This window comes from Typopeltis vanoorti, chromosome 17 (assembly GCF_054136105.1).
Source record: "Typopeltis vanoorti isolate ZY-2024b chromosome 17, IOZ_Tvanoo_1.0, whole genome shotgun sequence".
In the NCBI taxonomy this organism is placed as follows: Eukaryota; Metazoa; Arthropoda; class Arachnida; order Uropygi; family Thelyphonidae; genus Typopeltis; species Typopeltis vanoorti.
Genome location: NC_143565.1, coordinates 89,108,082 through 89,126,949, shown reverse-complemented (window position 1 = coordinate 89,126,949; position 18,868 = coordinate 89,108,082). Strand labels below are relative to the sequence as shown.

General features: G+C 37.2%; 1 protein-coding gene across 5 annotated transcripts in view; it reads right to left on the bottom strand.

Moving 5' to 3' along the window:
• Positions 1 to 18,868, bottom strand: part of LOC150097613 (papilin-like) — a 1,184,257-nt gene that overhangs the window by 628,469 nt on the left and 536,920 nt on the right. For all 5 annotated transcript variants that reach the window (XM_090407770.1, XM_090407771.1, XM_090407772.1 and 2 more), the window contains one exon: positions 1,753 to 1,894. In XM_090407770.1, coding sequence (XP_090263896.1) covers positions 1,753 to 1,894 — 142 coding nt within the window. The remainder of the gene's footprint in view (positions 1 to 1,752; positions 1,895 to 18,868) is intronic.

Genomic DNA, 18,868 nt, shown 5'->3' with positions numbered 1-18,868 from the left:
AAACTTCATAATATGATCATACTACCTATTCTAACTTATGGATCACAAACATGGTCACTAACAACTAAACTAGTGACCAAGCTAAGAACACGCCAAAGAGCAATGGAAAGAAGTACGTTAAACATCAAAAGGATAGAAAAAATAAGAGCCCTAGAAATAAGACAGAAAACAAAAGTCACTGACATCATAAGAATAGGAGAATCTCTAAAATGGAAAGTGGAAGGACACTTGATGAAAAAACAAGATGATACATGGAATAAATTCTCCACTTACCGGATCCACTTACCTGGAGAGGGAAAGAGAAGGGCCAACCTAGTCGAGAACAGTCCAAAATAGAGCTGAATGGAATAACGTGGAGGAGGCCTTTACTCAGCAGTGGGATTCAGGCTTACAACAATAATATAAACAAGTGAAAAAGTGATTTATTTTAATAATAAGATGTGACACCTTTGGACTACTTGTATATAGGTAATATATGACTTCTGCATTACTTCAACCTTGGTATCTCTTCTGGATCTGGTTCCCACTGATGGCATTCATTAATGCTCATCACTGGGTTTTTGTTTACTTCTTGGGAAGTAGAGAGGTGCTACTCTGTGGTGGGTTTTTGCCTGTTAGTGAGTGGAACCAACATTGAGTTTCCTGTCCTGGAGTGAATCAGGTCAAGAGTAATGAGTGTAGTAATGATTCTTTAGGATTACTCGGTGAGATTTAGTGTGATCTTGTAGATCACTAGGAGTTTTTGGAGAGATATCCCTGCACTTTAACACACCTCAATAAAGTTCGAAAGCAGTCGGGTAATGGCTCTTCCCATAATGCATTGCATTATACACATATGAAAGGATGTGTGATTTGCATTATGGAATACTGAGCAACTGATGTGACGCTATTAGCCTCTATATACAAATAGCTAAGTACTGAAGATACTTCATGTGCAAACATTGTTTGCTTACACATGGATATATAAGATTAAACCAAGAATATAATATCTTGGCATCTTTAATTTATAGTATAACTAAGTGAAAAATACTTTCAAGAGTTAATTTATGGAATAAAATTTTTCTGCATGTGGCAACAATGTTTCTTGAAATGATGATGCAAAGAAAATATGTTCAGATATACTGAAAAAAAATGGAATCACACCATTCAATTTCCCAATATATATATTGTATTTTATATATTTTTTATATAAAATTTTATATATAAAATAAACAGTTCCAGCTATTTATTAAATAAGCAGACAGGAAATTGTAGCATAGAAAACTTTGAAGGAGCCTAGAAAGCTAAGGGTTCATTATGCTGAGTGAAATGCGGGTTCCATCAAAGAACATCATTTGTTCAGGATCCAATGCCTGTTATATATATTGTAGTTACTCCGACAGAGTAACATTTTATGGTATAATGCTTAGAGAGAGAGAGAGAAAGAGAGACCTCAAAAAGAAGGGAAGTTGCTGTGGGTCTGCAGGTTTTTATTCTAAAGAAAGGTATATATTCTTTCATCTGAAACAAATTTCATATGGAAATGTTATGCTCAAACTTCTAATTTATCAAGATAGGTTGAATTTCAATTGAAACTTGTTCACTTACAAACCTATGTTGTCCATGGACCTGTTGATAGCAAGAGCTTTAATAAAGCTTTTCATGTTGTGTTTGTTGCCTATTATGTCATTTATGTGTAATTAAATTATATAAAATAATAAAAAAAAAATATGCAAAATAATGAACTTAATGAACTACCAACAAATATTTTACCTTCGTCACAAGGAAGCATGTTACAAGGCTCTTTTTCGTATGGTCTAACACTTGGATCACACCGACTATGAGCCACAACTTTATTTTTGTGGAAGCATAAAATTTTTCTTATTCTCTGTCCACCTCCACAAGGTACAGGACACTAAATAAAGAGGATGTTAATTAAATTATATTTTGAATATTAAGCAAAAACAACACACTAAAATTATTACAGTAAAAATTACAAAATTAAAAAGATTAAAATTGTTTCTCTTTGTTATCTGCCTCTGTACCCCTTCCACAGATAATTTATCCATTTCAAATCCTGGGGACTAAATTTGAGAACAATAGTCCAAGTGTGGCCTGATCAGGATCTTATATAATGGAACGATAACTATTTTATCTTTGCAGGTCAACGTCCTTCTCAGTATTGCAGCAATCCTCTGTGTTATCTTCACCACCTTTGCAATATGTTCCCTGAATTTTAGTTTTCTATCAATCATCACCCCCAGATCTCTTGTCTCCTCTATATCCTCCAATCGAGTGTGCAGCCTCCCATCGATGCATCCCAAACTTCAAGACTTAACATTTTGCTGCATTAAACTGATACCATCATTCATTTGCCCATCTGTCTGATTCATTCAAATCCTCTTGCAGGGCTGCCACATCTGCACTATAACTAATAAATCTTCCCAGCTTCACATCATCTGCAAACAACTAAATATCCCCCTGCAATCCACTTTATATCAATGTCATTGATATAAAGGTTAAACAACACAGGTCCCAGTAGTGAGCCCCATGGGACTCCATTTGTAACCATCTGCCTCCTTGATACTGCTCCACCATACACAACTCTCTGATACCTATCAGACAGGCCAATCCTGAATCCAGTTGACTAATCCAACATCTAAATCCATGTGCTGCAACTTAAATATCAGCTTATCATAGGGCACCCTGTCAAATGCCTTTGCAAAATGAAAAAAAAATGGCAGTATATGCCTTTCCATCATCAAATGCTCTTGTTACTTTATTATAAAAGGCAGTCATATTACTACTTATTACTACTACTACTACTACATATTACTTGCATTTATTTTTTACATAATCTGGAAACCACACTGCAGAGACCAACATGGAACTTTCTCAAGCCATTTTAGACTTCCAGTAATCAGGGTGGTTGTCTAAAACTGAAGATGAAATTGATCTCCAATCTAATGACAATCACAAACATCAATGCTCATGGTGGGATTCAAACCAGTAGTCTGCTGGTTGGCAAAAGGTTATGTAATCACTTGGTCAACTATGCCAGTGTGATGAAAGACTGTTCTCAGGCCACTAGTATCTAATGTATTATTATTATTAATATTTTATTATTATTATTATTTGACACATATAGGGAGTCAATAGACTCATCAAGAGAGGGCTCCTGCTCTAGAACTCTGTCTCCACCAACCAACCGCAACTACACCAACGATATCTACCGGCGATCATCACCACTAGTATTTCCACAGACAATCATAAACATCCATGCCCACGGCGGGATTCGAACCCGCAGCCTTTTTGGTGAGAGAGTGGATAAGCTAACCACTCGGCCAGCCACGCTGGCTGTACATTAATGAAATAGGAAATTATTATTATTATTATTATTATTATATACTTTTTATTTTATTATTATTATATAAAAAATACAGACTGGAATTGCTCACTTAAAATAAATGATCCTGGAACATTATATGAGAATTTCCATCTAAAGTTCACAGAAATATACAAAAAAGCAACAAAGCCTACACAAATGAGGCGACAAACAGACAACAATCCATAGATAAATGGTGACATACTAAATAGTATTACTGTAAAAGAAAATCTATGGAAAAAACTAAAAAAGTCACCCAGTAAAACACATTTACAAATCTTATACAAAAACACAAAAAAATCAACTGGAATATAACGACAACATGAAGCAAACATGGGCTACACTCAATGAATTAGTAACTCAAAAAAAAGAAGAAAACTTCAGCACAAGATTTTATTGCAAAAAGTTTCAGTCAGGACACAAACCAGGAGGAATTAGCAGACTCATTCAACCATGCCTTCACAAACAATATCACACAACTCAAAAAAGACAACCTACCAAAGATCAACAAAAAACTACTGACACAAAGTCAACAACAAACTATGTATTTTCCACCCATAACAAAACAGGAACTGAAAGAAGCAATCTTACAACTAAAACCAAAGACCACTCCAGGAATAGACAAAATAAGACTCACAGACCTTTTAACATGCTTTGAACAAATAAATCCAATACTTTTGAAACTCATGAACATAATATTCGACACTGGCATTATTCCACAACAACCAAAAACTGCAATAATTACACCAATTTACAAACATGGTAAAAGAAATGATACTCAGAACTACAGACAAATAGCTACCCTACCAGTCATTTCAAAAATTCAAGAAAAAATAACATACACCAGACTACAGAACTATTTACAGAAGTACAACATCATCTCACAAAACCAATACGGCTTTCAGAAAACAAAAAAGCACCATCACATTATTAGAAAACATCACCGACACAATAAACAAAGCTCTCGATAAAAACAAGTACCGTCCTTATACTGCTTGACTTAACCAAAACATTTGATACACTTGAACATGGCCAAAAATTATTGCGATCACTGAGACGTGGTTGACAGAAGGGGATATAACAACAGGAATAGAAGTCGCTGGGTATAGCATTTTTCGTCAGGATAGGAGGGGAAAGCGTGGTGGTGGGGTGCTGCTTATGATAAGTGATGACCTATGTCCTCTAAGAGTGGAGAATTTGGAAGGTAGTGAGACAAATGATTTTGAGAGCGTATGGTGTGAGGTAGAGGTAGGCAAGACAGGATATTTAGTGGGGTGTTGCTACAGACCCAGGAGCACAGAGGATGGGGACCAGGAGATGTTTAGACAGCTAAGTTTGGCAAGTGCAAGAAGAATGATTGTTATGGGAGATTTTAACTTCAGTAGTATAAATTGGAGAGAGGAAGATGCATGTAACAATAGGGGAATGGAATTTCTAGAATTCTTGAGGGACAAATGTCTTAGGCAACATGTAACAGAGGGAACAAGAGGTTCAAAAATTTTGGATTTGGTTATAGCATCAGAAGAGTTGATAATAACTGAGTTGACGTCTCTCCCACCAGTTGGAGAGAGTGACCATATGGTTTTGACTTGGAAAATGAATAGACATGCAGGAGTATCAAAGAGACGGGAACTTATGTGGAATTATAAGGCAGGTGATTATAATAGTCTTAGACGTCAACTTCGGGAAGTTTCATGGAGGGAGGAATTGGAAGGCCGGGATATCACCAGTGCGTGGGAAATTGTGAAAGAATATTTGTTATCAGCAATGGTAAGTTGTATACCACGAGTGAAGAAGAGGGCGCAATTTGGAGTAAAGTGGATGACAAACAATATTAAACAGGAATTGCATGCGAAAAAGAGGCTATGGAAGAGATATAAGGAGACAGGTGAAGAGATGCATGAGGAATATAAGACACAGGCCAGAAGAGTGACTCGTGTGGTAAGGAAAGCGAAACTGGAATATGAGAGGAGATTGGCCCTAAGATCCAAAGAAAATCCTAGGGAATTTTTTAGCTATGTGGCCAGTAGGAGGAGAAATGACTGTGGAAGAATGATATTGTGGGATAAAAATGGGAATAGAGTGACTGATGCAGAGGACATAGTGGAATTGTTCAATGAACACTTTATTGGAGTATTTCATCCTAGAGGAGTCAGTTTTAATGCTAGAGGGATAGGACTGGTACGAGGTCTGGAGGTACAGGAGGAGAGTGTGTTTCAGATACTGAGTACTCTGGATGTCAGTAAAGCTGTGGGACTGGATGGTATTTCGCCACGAGTTTTGAGAGAATGTGCTAGGGAATTGACAATACCTTTAACGTGGCTTTTCATTGAAAGTCTGGCTTTGGCAAAGGTGCCCAGGGAATGGAAGGAAGGTAAGATAGTGCCATTGCATAAGGGTGGTAACAGACTGGAAGTGTCTAATTATAGGCCAGTCTGTGTGTCATCAGTAGTTGTTAAGATCTTGGAGAAAGTAGTGAGGGACCGTGTACAGCATTGGGCAGATGAGGGTAATGTTATCTGTGAGAATCAACATGGATTTGTGAAAGGACGCTCTTGTTTTAGCAATATGCTAGCCTTTTATAATAAAGTTACAAGAGCATTAGATGAGGGAAAGGCATATACTGCAATTTTCTTAGACTTGGCGAAGGCATTTGACAGGGTGCCACATGATAAGCTGATATTTAAGTTGCAGCACATGGGTCTGGATGTCAGATTGGTCAACTGGATTCAGGATTGGCTGTCTGATAGGTATCAGAGAGTTGTGTATGGTGGAGCAGTTTCCAGGAGGCAGAGGGTTACAAGTGGGGTCCCACAGGGCTCAGTACTAGGACCTATATTGTTTAACCTTTATATCATTGACATAGCCAGTGGATTGCAGGGGGATATTCAGTTGTTTGCGGATGATGCGAAGCTTGGAAGGATTATTAGTAATAGTGCAGATGTGGTAGCCCTGCAAGAGGATTTAAATAAGCTAGATAGATGGGCAAATGAATGGGGGTGTCAGTTTAATGCAGCAAAATGCAAGGTCTTGAGGTTTGGGAAACATCGATGGGATGCTGCATACTCTATGGGAGGAGTTATACTGGAGGAAGTAGGGGAGACAAGAGATCTGGGGTTGATGATTGATAGAAACCTGAAGTTTAGGGGACATATTGCAAAGGTGGTGAAGGTAACACAGAGGATTGCTGCTATTATGAGAAGGACACTGACCTGCAGAGATAAGAGGGTTATCATTCCGTTGTATAAGTCTCTGATCAGACCACACTTGGACTATTGTTCTCAGATTTGGTTCCCAGGATTTGAAGGGGATAAATTAACCGTGGAAAGGATACAAAGACGGATGACAAAGATGGTTTCAGGACTGTACAAGGATAGTTATGAGGATCGGCTGAGAGAATGTGGACTGCAGAGTTTGGTGGATAGAAGAAGGAGAGGTGATATGATTGAGACTTTTAAACTGTTGAGAGGTGGTTACAGGGTTGACACTGGGGAGTTCTTTCGCTTGGTTGATCAGTGGGAAGGAGTGATGACAAGAGGCCATCCCTGGAAGTTACGAAAAGAAACTGTGAGCAAGAGGGTAAGGAGTGGTTTCTTTGTGTGGAGGGTGGTTGAGCCGTGGAATGCATTGCCTGATGGAGTGGTGGGAGCGAGAACGGTCAGTGGGTTTAAGGAGTGGTATGATAAACTTTGTGTTTCTCAGAGGGGGACTTCCCCTCGATGAGTCTTGACAGACTTTGTCTTAGAAAGGACCTCCCTCGATGAGTCTTTTGACTCCTTGGAGGCCTGAATAATAATAATAATAATAATAATACTCACCAAACTATACTCAATATGTATAAGAGGAACACTGCATACATGGTTCAGGAACTACCTCTCAAACAGAACACAAGTAACAAAAATAGGTACATATCACAGCCGGGGTATACAAATAAAGCACGGTGTCCCTCAAGGTGCAATATTATAACCCACTCTATTCGACATATACATTAACGATGTTCGTAACATGGCCATAAGAAGTCGAATATTTCAGTAAGCAGATGATACCACACTACTAGCAATCCACACAGACATTAACATGGCTCTCTCCAAAGCACAACAAGACCTAAATGAATTCTACCAAAACACAACTGTAATCAACGCCACCAAAACAGATGTTGATAATACACAACCCAAGAATCATGCGTCCTGCACAACTATCGATACACTGTCACACATACCGCTGCATTAACAACAACAAAACCTGCCAATGTCCTGGAATCAAACCTGTAATATATGCAAAATATCTTGGTCTCTACATAGATTGCCACCTTAAATGGACAAAACATATAGAATGCCTATATACCAAACTCCGAATCATCACAGCAAAACTCTTCCAAGTAAAAGACATTATTCCATCTAATATAAGACAAGGGAGACAAGAGATCTGGGGTTGATGATTGATAGAAACCTGAAGTTTAGGGGACATATTGCAAAGGTGGTGAAGGTAACACAGAGGATTGCTGCAATTATGAGAAGGACACTGACCTGCAGAGATAAGAGGGTTATCATTCCGTTGTATAAGTTTCTGATCAGATCACACTTGGACTATTGTTCTCAGATTTGGTCTCCAGGATTTGAAGGGGATAAATTAACTGTGGAAAGGATACAAAGATGGATGACAAAGATGGTCTCAGGACTGTACAAGGATAGTTATGAGAATCGACTGAGGGAATGTGGACTGCAGAGTTTGGCGGATAGAAGAAGGAGAGGTGATATGATTGAGACTTTTAAACTGTTGAGAAGTGGTTACAGGGTTGACACTGGGGAGTTCTTTCACTTGGTTGAACAGCGGGAAGGAGTGATGACAAGAGACCATCCCTGGAAGTTACGAAAGGAAACTGTGAGCAAGAGAGTGAGGAGTGGTTTCTTTGCATGGAGGATGGTTGAGCCGTGGAATGCATTGCCTGATTGAGTGGTGAGGGCGAGAACGGTCAATGAGTTTAAGGAGTGGTATGATAGACTTTGTGTTTCTTAGGGGGAACCTCCCCTTGATGAGTCTTGACAGACTTTATGTTCTTAGGAAGGACCTCCCACGATGAGTCTTTTGTGAAAAAATTACATCATTACCAACTTCCTATCTACAATTTTCCTCCAAATCAGTCTGTTACTTGTCAAGACTCCAACATTATCAGATTTTATATTTCTATCGTCTAAGGCACTTTGTACCGTATCAATCCACCTATATCTTGGTCTTCCTCTGGGTCGTTTTCCTGCCAACCTGGCAGAGAACACTTGTTTTGCTAATCTTTAATCTCCCATTCTATTTAAGTGACCATACCATCTGAGATTAGCTCTGCTAACGCATTCCTGGATGCTGACAATGTCAAGTTCTTTCCTAATATCCTCATTTTTAATATGATATTGCCATTGATGCCATCTGTTCACGCCTCTAATCTTTCTCAGGACTCTCATGTCTGCGGTCTCTAGTCTTTGGTCAAGTGTTTTACTTCTGACCCAGCTCTCAGATCCATAAGTTAAAATTGGTTTGAACACAGTCTTGTATACAGCTAATTTAGTGTTCCGACTAATTTCTTTCTTATTCCATATGAATTTATTCAATTGACTTCCCACGATACCAGCTTTGCTGATTCTGTTGTCTATTTCTATATTTAGTTTACCATCTTCAGTAAAAATTGTGCCTAAGTAGCTGAAATGTTTTACTTGTTCCACAGGTTCTCCATTCACAATACAGTTGACATTTTCAATGATTCTGCCTATTTTCATTGTCTTTGTCTTTTTATTGCTGACCTTCATACCATATCTATTACAACAGCTATTCAATTTAGTCAGAGAATCTTGCAGACTTGTAGCGGATTTATTTAGAAGTATAACATCATCCGCATAAAGCAAAGAGCTGACATTAACATCTCCAATTTTGATATCAGGTTTAATACCACATTCCTTCATAATGTGATCCATATAGATAATGAATAACAGAGGGGATAATGTACATCCTTGTCTCACACCAGATTTAACATTAAACCATCTTCCTGTACTTCCTTCAATTCTAACTGCTGACTCACAACTCAAATAAAGACTAAGTATTGCTTGATATAATGCCCCATTGACACCATATAACTGCAGCGTATTGAATAGCTTCTCTCTTGGCACCTTGTCATATGCCTTTTCCAAATTGACAAAACTTAAATACAGATCTTTGTTATATTCCCATGCTTTCTCGACTATTTGTCGTAAAGTGAAGATCTGATCCTGACAGCCTCTATTTGGCCTGAATCCAGCTTGTTCTTCGCCAAGCTTTTCTTCCACAATTCTTCTCAACCGTTTCTCAAGTATACTGGCATAGATCTTGCCAGGAACACTCAGTAGGGAAATACCTCTGTAATTCTCACATTCAGTTTTATTTCCCTTTTTATATATGGGTACTATGAGAGCTCTACTCCAATCATCGGGAATTCGTCCCTCTGTCCAGGCTTTCTGAACTATGCAGTGCAGCCACTGTAAGACTCTTATACCACCATACTTAAGCATTTCTGGTCGAATATCATCTACTCCTGCTGCCTTTCCACATTTCAAGCCTTTGATGGCTTTTTCTACTTCAAGTATGGATATGTATTCCTGACTGCATGCCTGGTCAGTGTTTTTTATCACTGTGCTGTCATCACTGCTTGTTTCATTTAGCAGTTTTTCAAAGTAATTACTCCATACTTCAAGGATATCTTTTTCTCCTGTTTTCATTTCACCTTTATCATCTCTAATTCCTTTTACAGCACTCTTTCCTCCATTCCTAAGCTTCTTCAACAACCTCCAGAATATTTTGCCACCTTCTTGATATTTATTTTCTATATTCTTGCCAAAGTCCTCCCATGACTTTTGTTTAGCTAGTTTTACACACTGTTTAGCTTTCTTACATTTGTCACTGTATTCTGTAAGAATAAAAGCTGACTTATTTGCCAGGAACTTTTGATATGCTTTCTTCTTTTCCTTCACTGCCTCTTTAACTTCCTGTGTCCACCAGGGAGTTCTGATTTTTTTATCTTTGCACACAACCTCACCACATGCCTCTCTGGCAGAATCAATCAATGTTTCCTTCAGAGTTTGCCACTGAATCTCCAAGGTTTGATTCCTGTTCTCAAACTCTTTCATTTTCTTTTCAATAATATTTCTGTATTTTAGTCTACAGTTTACATCTGAGAGCTGCTCAACTTTTATTTGCTTTAAAACTTTCTTACATGTTATTCTTTTCAATATGAAATTCAATTTTATCCTGCTCAAGACTAAATAGTGATCACTTCCAATTTCAAATCCTCTGTACACTCTGGTGTCCTGCACCAGGGAGAAAACATCACTATCAACAATAACATAGTCAATGAGACTTTTCTTATTCCTAGCCTCTTCTCTCCATGTGAATTTGTGCACATTTTTATGTTGGAACATGGTGTTAGTAATAACCAGTCCATGTCCTGAGCAGAAATCCAACAGATATTTGCCATTATTATTAGCTTTGCTCTTTTCTCCAAATTTTCCCAAAATATTTTTGTATGTCTCACAATCATTTCCTACTCTACTATTTAGATCCCCAACAAGGACCAACTTTTCCTTTTTCATTGTGTCAGTTGCTTTTTCTAAAGCCTCAAAAAATTCCTCCACTTCTACCTTAGTAGAACCTTCTGTGGGACCATAGGCACAAATAAGTGTCATTGTCCAGTTCCCCATTCTCATATTTGCCCACATTACTCTACTTGAGACTGACTGCCATTCAAGAAGATTAGCCTTGTATTTTGTGTTGAATACTATGGCTACTCCTTCTTTTCCTTGATTGTTATTGCCTGAATATAACATTTTGTATTTATTGCTCAGAAAGATCTCACCAGTTTTGGTCTTTTTTGTTTCAGTCACTCCTATTATGTCGATCTGGTACTTATCTAATTCCTCAGCTAGCTCCATTTCTTTGCCATTCAGGCTTCTTACGTTGATAGTACCAATCTTTAACTCTGGTGATATTGAGTTGGGGTTTGTTTTCAGATTTGTTCCAGTAGCTGACTTTTTGCTGTTCGCCCTGGTTCCCTGGCGAAAACAACGGGGGCCTTGTTTAACCGGGCGACGCCCCAGCCGGCATGAAATTTTGTCATGTTGTACCATCATTTTTTATTTTGGTTTAACCAATAAGAATACGATTTGGTCGGCTAAATCCCAAATTGCCAGCCCATCCTCGTTCGTTCAGTATCAAAGTAGATACCCAACAGGGTGCACCACGAGAAGGTGAGGATTGGACATTAGGTCAGAAGCCCTGGTCGGTTCTCCGCATTCCTTTAAAGGCTATGTGGAGGTCTCCTCTCAGTTATACAGCTTTGACCCTTAAGCACCCCTAATAATAATAATAATAATAATAATAATAATAATAAAACTCCTATATCATGGTATCTGAGAATCCCTACTCAGGTACGGTATAACAGTCTATGCAAACACATCAAACAGCCACCTAACAAAATTAGAAATATTACATAGAAAAATTTTGTCAACAGTGATTTGGTACCTTATACGCAACAACCAATATCTGACTAGCACATGGTGATACACAGAATCATGAGCATTAAAAATCTGGAACACTACATAACATTAATAAGGAATTACTTCAACATTACCTATCAAAACAACACAGACACATATTGTATAACACAACCTACAACAACTCTCTACATCCCTACACCCTTCAACAATTCATACGGTTCTTTTATGAGATGACATCAGATACCACACTACTCAACAACCTACCAAGAAAGTTAAAACACGTAGATAACTACAGAACATTAAAAAAAGAACTCTGGAAAATATACCAACAAAGTTAAGAAACCATTAACACTAATATACACATCACAAATCACTAGCATCCAATGCCTACATCCCATACATAAACAGTAGCAACAACACAAATAGTGAAGGCTAAATCCCACTCTCTTCATAAAAGCTAACCCAAGCTTCGAAGGAGGTGGGATTAATCAGCCTCATTCATCTACATGTAATCCTCATAATCAAAGACTACAGATTATGTAACAAAACAGTCAGTAAGGTGTATAATAATAATGAAGATACAGATAACATTATTCAGATAAGCTCTGCAAAGCTTTGAGGAAGAAGCCACCCAAAGAAACAAGTAAAACTAATATTATAATCGATTTAATAAAAAATGAATCATTGTAAATTTAAAAGAATCATTGTAAATATGAATGTGAAAAAAGATGAAAAACACATCGTTAATATCATTATTTATGCAATTTAAATAAGATATTTTCCTAGCATTCTGTACTGAAAAAAAAAAATTATATAGATAGATAATTGTGTAATCTATCCTGTGTAACTGAACTATAACTGATTATAAACTATTACTAAAATCGTTATTACTACTAATAACACACAAATTGTTGAACTATATGACTTGCGCACTATACAAAGTATGCAATAAATTGGAATCTGAATTGAACCACAAGTGAAAAATTGCAGTATTATCTTTAAATTGTATGTAATTATATTAAATTGTGTGTATTATATAAATTGTATGTATTATTAAATTGTATGTTCAGCAATCCCTCGATTAATGTGCCTAATGCGGTCTTTAAAACAGGAGCATTAATCAAAAACACACTAATTGACTATAATAACCTATGGGAAAATGAATAATTCATTCCTCAGATTTCTTTTTTGACCCTTAATTTTTTTTATAAAAGAATTAGGGTATGTCTCAGAGCCTAGTTAAAGAAAAACCATGAAGCTGAAAGACAATAAAACATATTCAGAATATAAATTTATTATTCTGCTTCTTAACAAAGAATTGAGCTAACGTTTGGCGGGCGTTCTGTTTCTTTTTTTCATACAACTGACGGTATGGCCCTGTTGCCTCTTCTGCAAATTTTACTGGTTCTCTCTTCACCAGTCAGTCTCTAAGCATTGCTGCTTAAAAACTTTGAGTGTACGAAAACTATTTTCAAATTGTTTCTGTGAAACCTCTTTGGGCTTGTCAGTGATTAAATTTCCTTCATATTCTTCAGGATCTTCCTGCTGTGCATCTAAATTTAGCAGGTCGGAATCACTCAACTTCTCAGAATGAGATTTAATTAACTTAGATTCATTTGAATAGCCTCTAAAATCATTTGCACAATGTGGAAGAATGTTCCAAACGGCTCGCATATTGCTAGCTGTAATTTCATTCGACTTTGCGACTTTATAACCAGGCTGAGATTTCTCTGATTTGGCTAAAAAAAGTCTTAGAGGGCATTCGCTTCCAAAAAAAGGCCGATTTCATCGACATTAAATATGCGTTGATCACAATAGTCCCCTTCTTACACAATTTTCTTCAAAATCTCTGGATATCTCCTTATCTGCACTTGCAGCTTTGCCTGCGATTAAAACATTATGTAGGCTATTTCTCTTTTTGAAATGCTCAAAATCACCCAACACTAACATGCAATTCTTCTTCTTTTCCGTCATTGATAGCCCTTTTTCCCAAGTTACAAAGAGACTTTTGATTTAATAAGGCCAGTTTAGCGGGATCTGTTTTTGGTTGCAATCATCAATCCATGTAAAAAGAAGTCTCTCTAATTCAATCATTATAATACTTTGATTTTCAGTGCATGTATGATGAACTTGAAGCAGCCTTACCTTTCTCTTTGTATTCAGCAGTTGATTCGCCCATTTTTGTGTTCTTGTCCTATCTTTGCTCTGGACTCGTCTCGTTCATTTTTCTTTATTATTTCGAATTTTTCTTCCAATCAGATTACTTTTTTAACATTTTAACACTTCTATATTTTGCTCACTAATTCTTTTACTCATGATTAAAGGATAGGAAAATAATTTAAAATAAAAAAGTAAGGAAAACAATTGCATGAGATATGATCAGCAAGCTGCTTTACATAGCGTTTTGCTGATCAGATCACGACATAAATTTTGGCAGTAAATTTGGAACATAAGTACACGGAAATTGTGTAGTATGCCATTAAAAAATAACTTTGTAAAATGTTCCAAATCGGTAACTAAATTATTTCATCCTGGTAAGTGATTTGTTAAAATAGTTAGCCATAAGAAATGTATAGATCGAAAATTTTGAAAATCTGTAACATTTATTTTTATGATGCATATAGGCAAACTAATCGAATTTTAGAGATACACTAATCGAATTTGGGTATCGAAAAAAAATAACGCACTAATCAAAAACGCACTAATCAGGGGAGCATTAATTGAGGGATGGATTGATGAATATATATAATTTATTTGACAGATAATAAAGTATTATTTGGCATTGAAAAAAAAATTATTATTATTATTATTGTTATTATTATTGTTATTATTATACATGTGTCTTCATGGAGTCAGAATACTGAGCGCGGGAGATCCATTATTCACACACTAGCCATGATTCACACAATACCTATTGTACTCCCTCCTTAAACCTATTCAAGAAGAAGAATGCACTCACAACCACCTCTGACAACCCATTCCACCATTCACTGCCCTCCAAGCAAAAGATCTAGTCCTTATACCCTTGCTAACCATACTCTTACACAGTTTCCACAAGTGACCCCTTGTTCTCTCCCTTCTGCAATGTACTTAGTGCCAAGTCTTCATTGTGAATCCTATAAAACCCCTTTAATAACAAATGATTCTATCATGTCTACTCTTTTTTGCCTATTAGCTAATTTTTGAAGCCTGTAGGGAGCATTCCATAGATCTGCCACAATCTTTGTCGCTCACCTCTGGATACTCTCCACCACCTATTCATCTCCATGGAATCCAGATCTGCCTGAGTAGTCCACATGTGGCCTTATTAAAGCCTTCTTTGGAAAAGAATAACCTTTTATTCCTGCTTGTTAGTGTATGCTCTTCAACAACCATATAATCTGATATACTGTTTTGGCTACCTTTGCAATATACCCTCTAAACTTCAACTCACTGTCCACAATAACTCTCAAGTACCTGGCTTTGTCAGTTCCCTGTAGTTCATTTCTATCAATATAGTACAAAGCTTGTGATCTCTTCCCAAAGTGCATCACCTTACACTTGGCCACATTAAACTGGCAGCCATGTACCTTTGACCAAACTGCCAGTCTATTTAAATCTTCCTACAGGATCTCTGAATCACTTCATTTACAATTGCTCTTCCCAGTTTAGCATCATCAGCAAACAACTGAATATTTTCTGTCAAATCATTTCCTACATTATTGATGTACAAAGTAAATAGCAAAGGACCAAATACTGAGTCCTGTAGTACACCACTGGTCACTTGCCTTCTCCTGGACTGAACTCTTCCATAAACCACTCTTTGATATTTGTCCATCAGTCATCCTCTAAATCAAATTATTCAAATGATCTAAAAGGAAGTATTCACTTGATTGCTGAAGATTTAAAACTGGTTAATAAAGACAATGAGATCTTGCAGAATGACTTAAATAAGCTGACAGTATGGAGGAAAGAAAAATGGCTTTAGTTTAATGTCACAAAAGAATGACTTAAATAAGCTGACAGTATGGAGGAAAGAAAATTGGCTTTAGTTTAATGTCACAAAAGTGTGATGTTATACACTTGGGGATAAAAAGATTACTAGTAATCATTATACTATACTTGAAATGGGATGCAGGAAATTCATGAGGCTAGGGATTTTGGAGTATTGCTGGTGGATTGTGTGTCAAAGTTCGGAGGATATATTGCAAAATTTGCTAAAATATCTCATGGGATTAGTTGGTTATTGAAGAACATGCTTATCAGCATGTTCTTCAACAACCAGAGAATAAGAACAAGCAGCGATAAGGAAGGTATTATACCTCTTCATAAGCATTTGATATGGCCCCATCTAGATGACTGTGCACAGATTTTGTCACCTGGGATCCCTTAGATGAGGTGGAGAGGATCCAGAGGTGAGTGATTGAGATGGAGGCAGATTATGGATGCTCCTTATGAAGATAGATTGAAAATTTATGGATTGATAGGAAGAAAAGGAAGAATATTATTATTATTATTATTACTTAGGCCTCCAAGAAATCAAAAGACTCATCACGGGAGGTCCTTCCTAGGAAACACAAGTCTATCAAGACTCATCGTGGGAGATCCCTCCTAGGAAACACAAAGTCTATCATACCACTCTTTAAACTTATTGACCGTTCTCGCTCTCACCACTCTATAAGGCAGTGCATTCCACGGTTCAACCACCCTCCATGCAAAGAAACTACTCCTCACCCTCTTGCTCACAGTTTCCTTTCATAACTTCTAGGGATGGCCCCTTATCATCACTCCTTTCTGCTGTTCAACCAAGTGAAAGAACTCCCCAGTGTCAACCCTGTAACCACCTCTCAATATGATAGAAGCATGTAGTTATTTAAATAATTTTACAGGATTGATGCAGAAGAAATATTTTAGTAGAAGTGGGGGGAAGAACAAGGGATCATCCTGCAAACTGAGTAAGATTGTAGTTAGTGAGGACAGGAGAACTAGATTTTTTGCTTCAAGAGCAATGAATGAGTGGTATGAGCTGTAGAGGTTGTGAGTGCTGTTTTGGTGACTGACTTCAAAGTGAAGTATAACAGGTATGGTGTGAATGATGGTTAGTGCCTAATGCAATGTTCAATAGACCTCCCATGATAAGCCTATAGACTTCATGGAGATGCACATATAATAATAAGTTAAAATGAATTCATCTGATTAACTGTTTTTTTAATGAATTGTTCTACAAATTGTTATTTAGAGTGTTTTATTATTATTATTAACATCTGACCTCTGTGAAGTCAGAGACTCATTGTGGGAAGTACACACTATCACACACAAAGCTCATCTAACTGTGCCTTAAAGTGATGTGTCTACATTCACAACACACTCATGCAATGCATTCCACTCACCAACCACTCTCCATACAAAGAACCTCTTCTTCACTCGTCTGATCACACCCTCCTTATACAATTTCCAGGGATGACCTCTTATTCTATCCTCTTCTCCCATTTCATGAAAAATTTCTTCCATCAACCTGATAACAACCCCTGACTAATTTATATGTCTCAATCATTTCCACCCCCCCTCCTCCTCCTATTAGAAAGGCATTGGAATTTACATTCTTTAAATCTTTCTTTATATTCCACATTCCAAAGATCACTGACCAGCTTTCTGAATCTTCTCTGGACTCTTTCTAACATGAAAACCTTGTGATCAAATCTGTGCATTATAATCCATAAAGCCTTGTTGTGCTTCTCAATTTTGCATCATCTCCAGACAGCTGTATATCACCAGATAAACCCATCCCAATATCATTAATATACAAACTGAACAACCATGGCCCCAAAACAGGCCCCCCTGTAGCACACTACTAGTAACCTTCCTCCTTCAGGACACTGCATCCCATATACAACTTTCTGATACCTATCTGACAACCAATCACCAATCCAATCACTAATCTATTATCCAATCCCATTTCTTTTGGTTTATTTAACAGCTTGCTCTGTGGCAGTCTATCAAATGCTTTTGAAAAATCTAAGTATAGCACTGTATATGCATCTTACTAATCCCTCCAGTACCTTAACCACAGCTCCAGATATATAGATTGCCTATAAAAGGGGGTGCTAGTGGGCCAAGTGCTGCGGATGTGATTTGAAGAGCTCCTGATTCAGGTAAGTTTTACTAGGAATAATTAAGTATATATGTGTAATTGTTTAAGTAAGAGAGCGACTGTAAACGTTGTACGCTACCGATATTATTAGTGTGGGGGTTTTTTCTTGCCTAAACTAAATTACGAAATGGTTATTATTAGACCTAGTAACCTGCAGAAAAAAAAAAAAAAAATGGCGGCGGCATTGTCATTCCATGATTTTAATTTAGATTTCAGTCGTTTCGTTAAGTGTGAAGTCTATTATATGTATTCCTTCGATTTCATAAATGATTTGTGGATGTTTAGTGCGGACGGAAGAAGGGTGTGTGCGAAGTGTGACCTGAACGAGGAACTGATGAATACGAATATGAAATTGATGACAGAAAGTGCTAGTACCGATTGTGTCGCGAGTGCACATTTGAAAGAGAAGGATGGTGAGGGAGAGGCGAAAAAATGTTAAAAAATCAGGAAAAAAGAAAAAGAGCGATTTGAAAACCGTAACGGATGTTAAAAGGGATGAAAGTGAGGCTGAAAGAAATGAAATTGAGAGAACGAATGAAGGTAGAAATGGCGTGATGCGGAAATCGCAAGTAAAAAAAATCAAAAGAATAAATGATAGCGAAAAAAGAATGAATGATGGCGAAAGTTGGACGCTTGTTGGAACGAAAGTACTGAACCAAAAAAAGATGAATGACAGTAAAAGTGAGAAGAATGATAGCGAAAGTTGGACGCATGTTAGTCCGAAAGTACGGAAACAAACAAAGATAAATGAGGGTGAAAGTGAGAGGAATGATAGTGAAAGTTGGATGTATGTTGGACCGAAAGTACAGAAACAAAGAAGGATGAATGAGAGGGAAGGTGAGAACAGGGGGTCAAGAGTTAGAA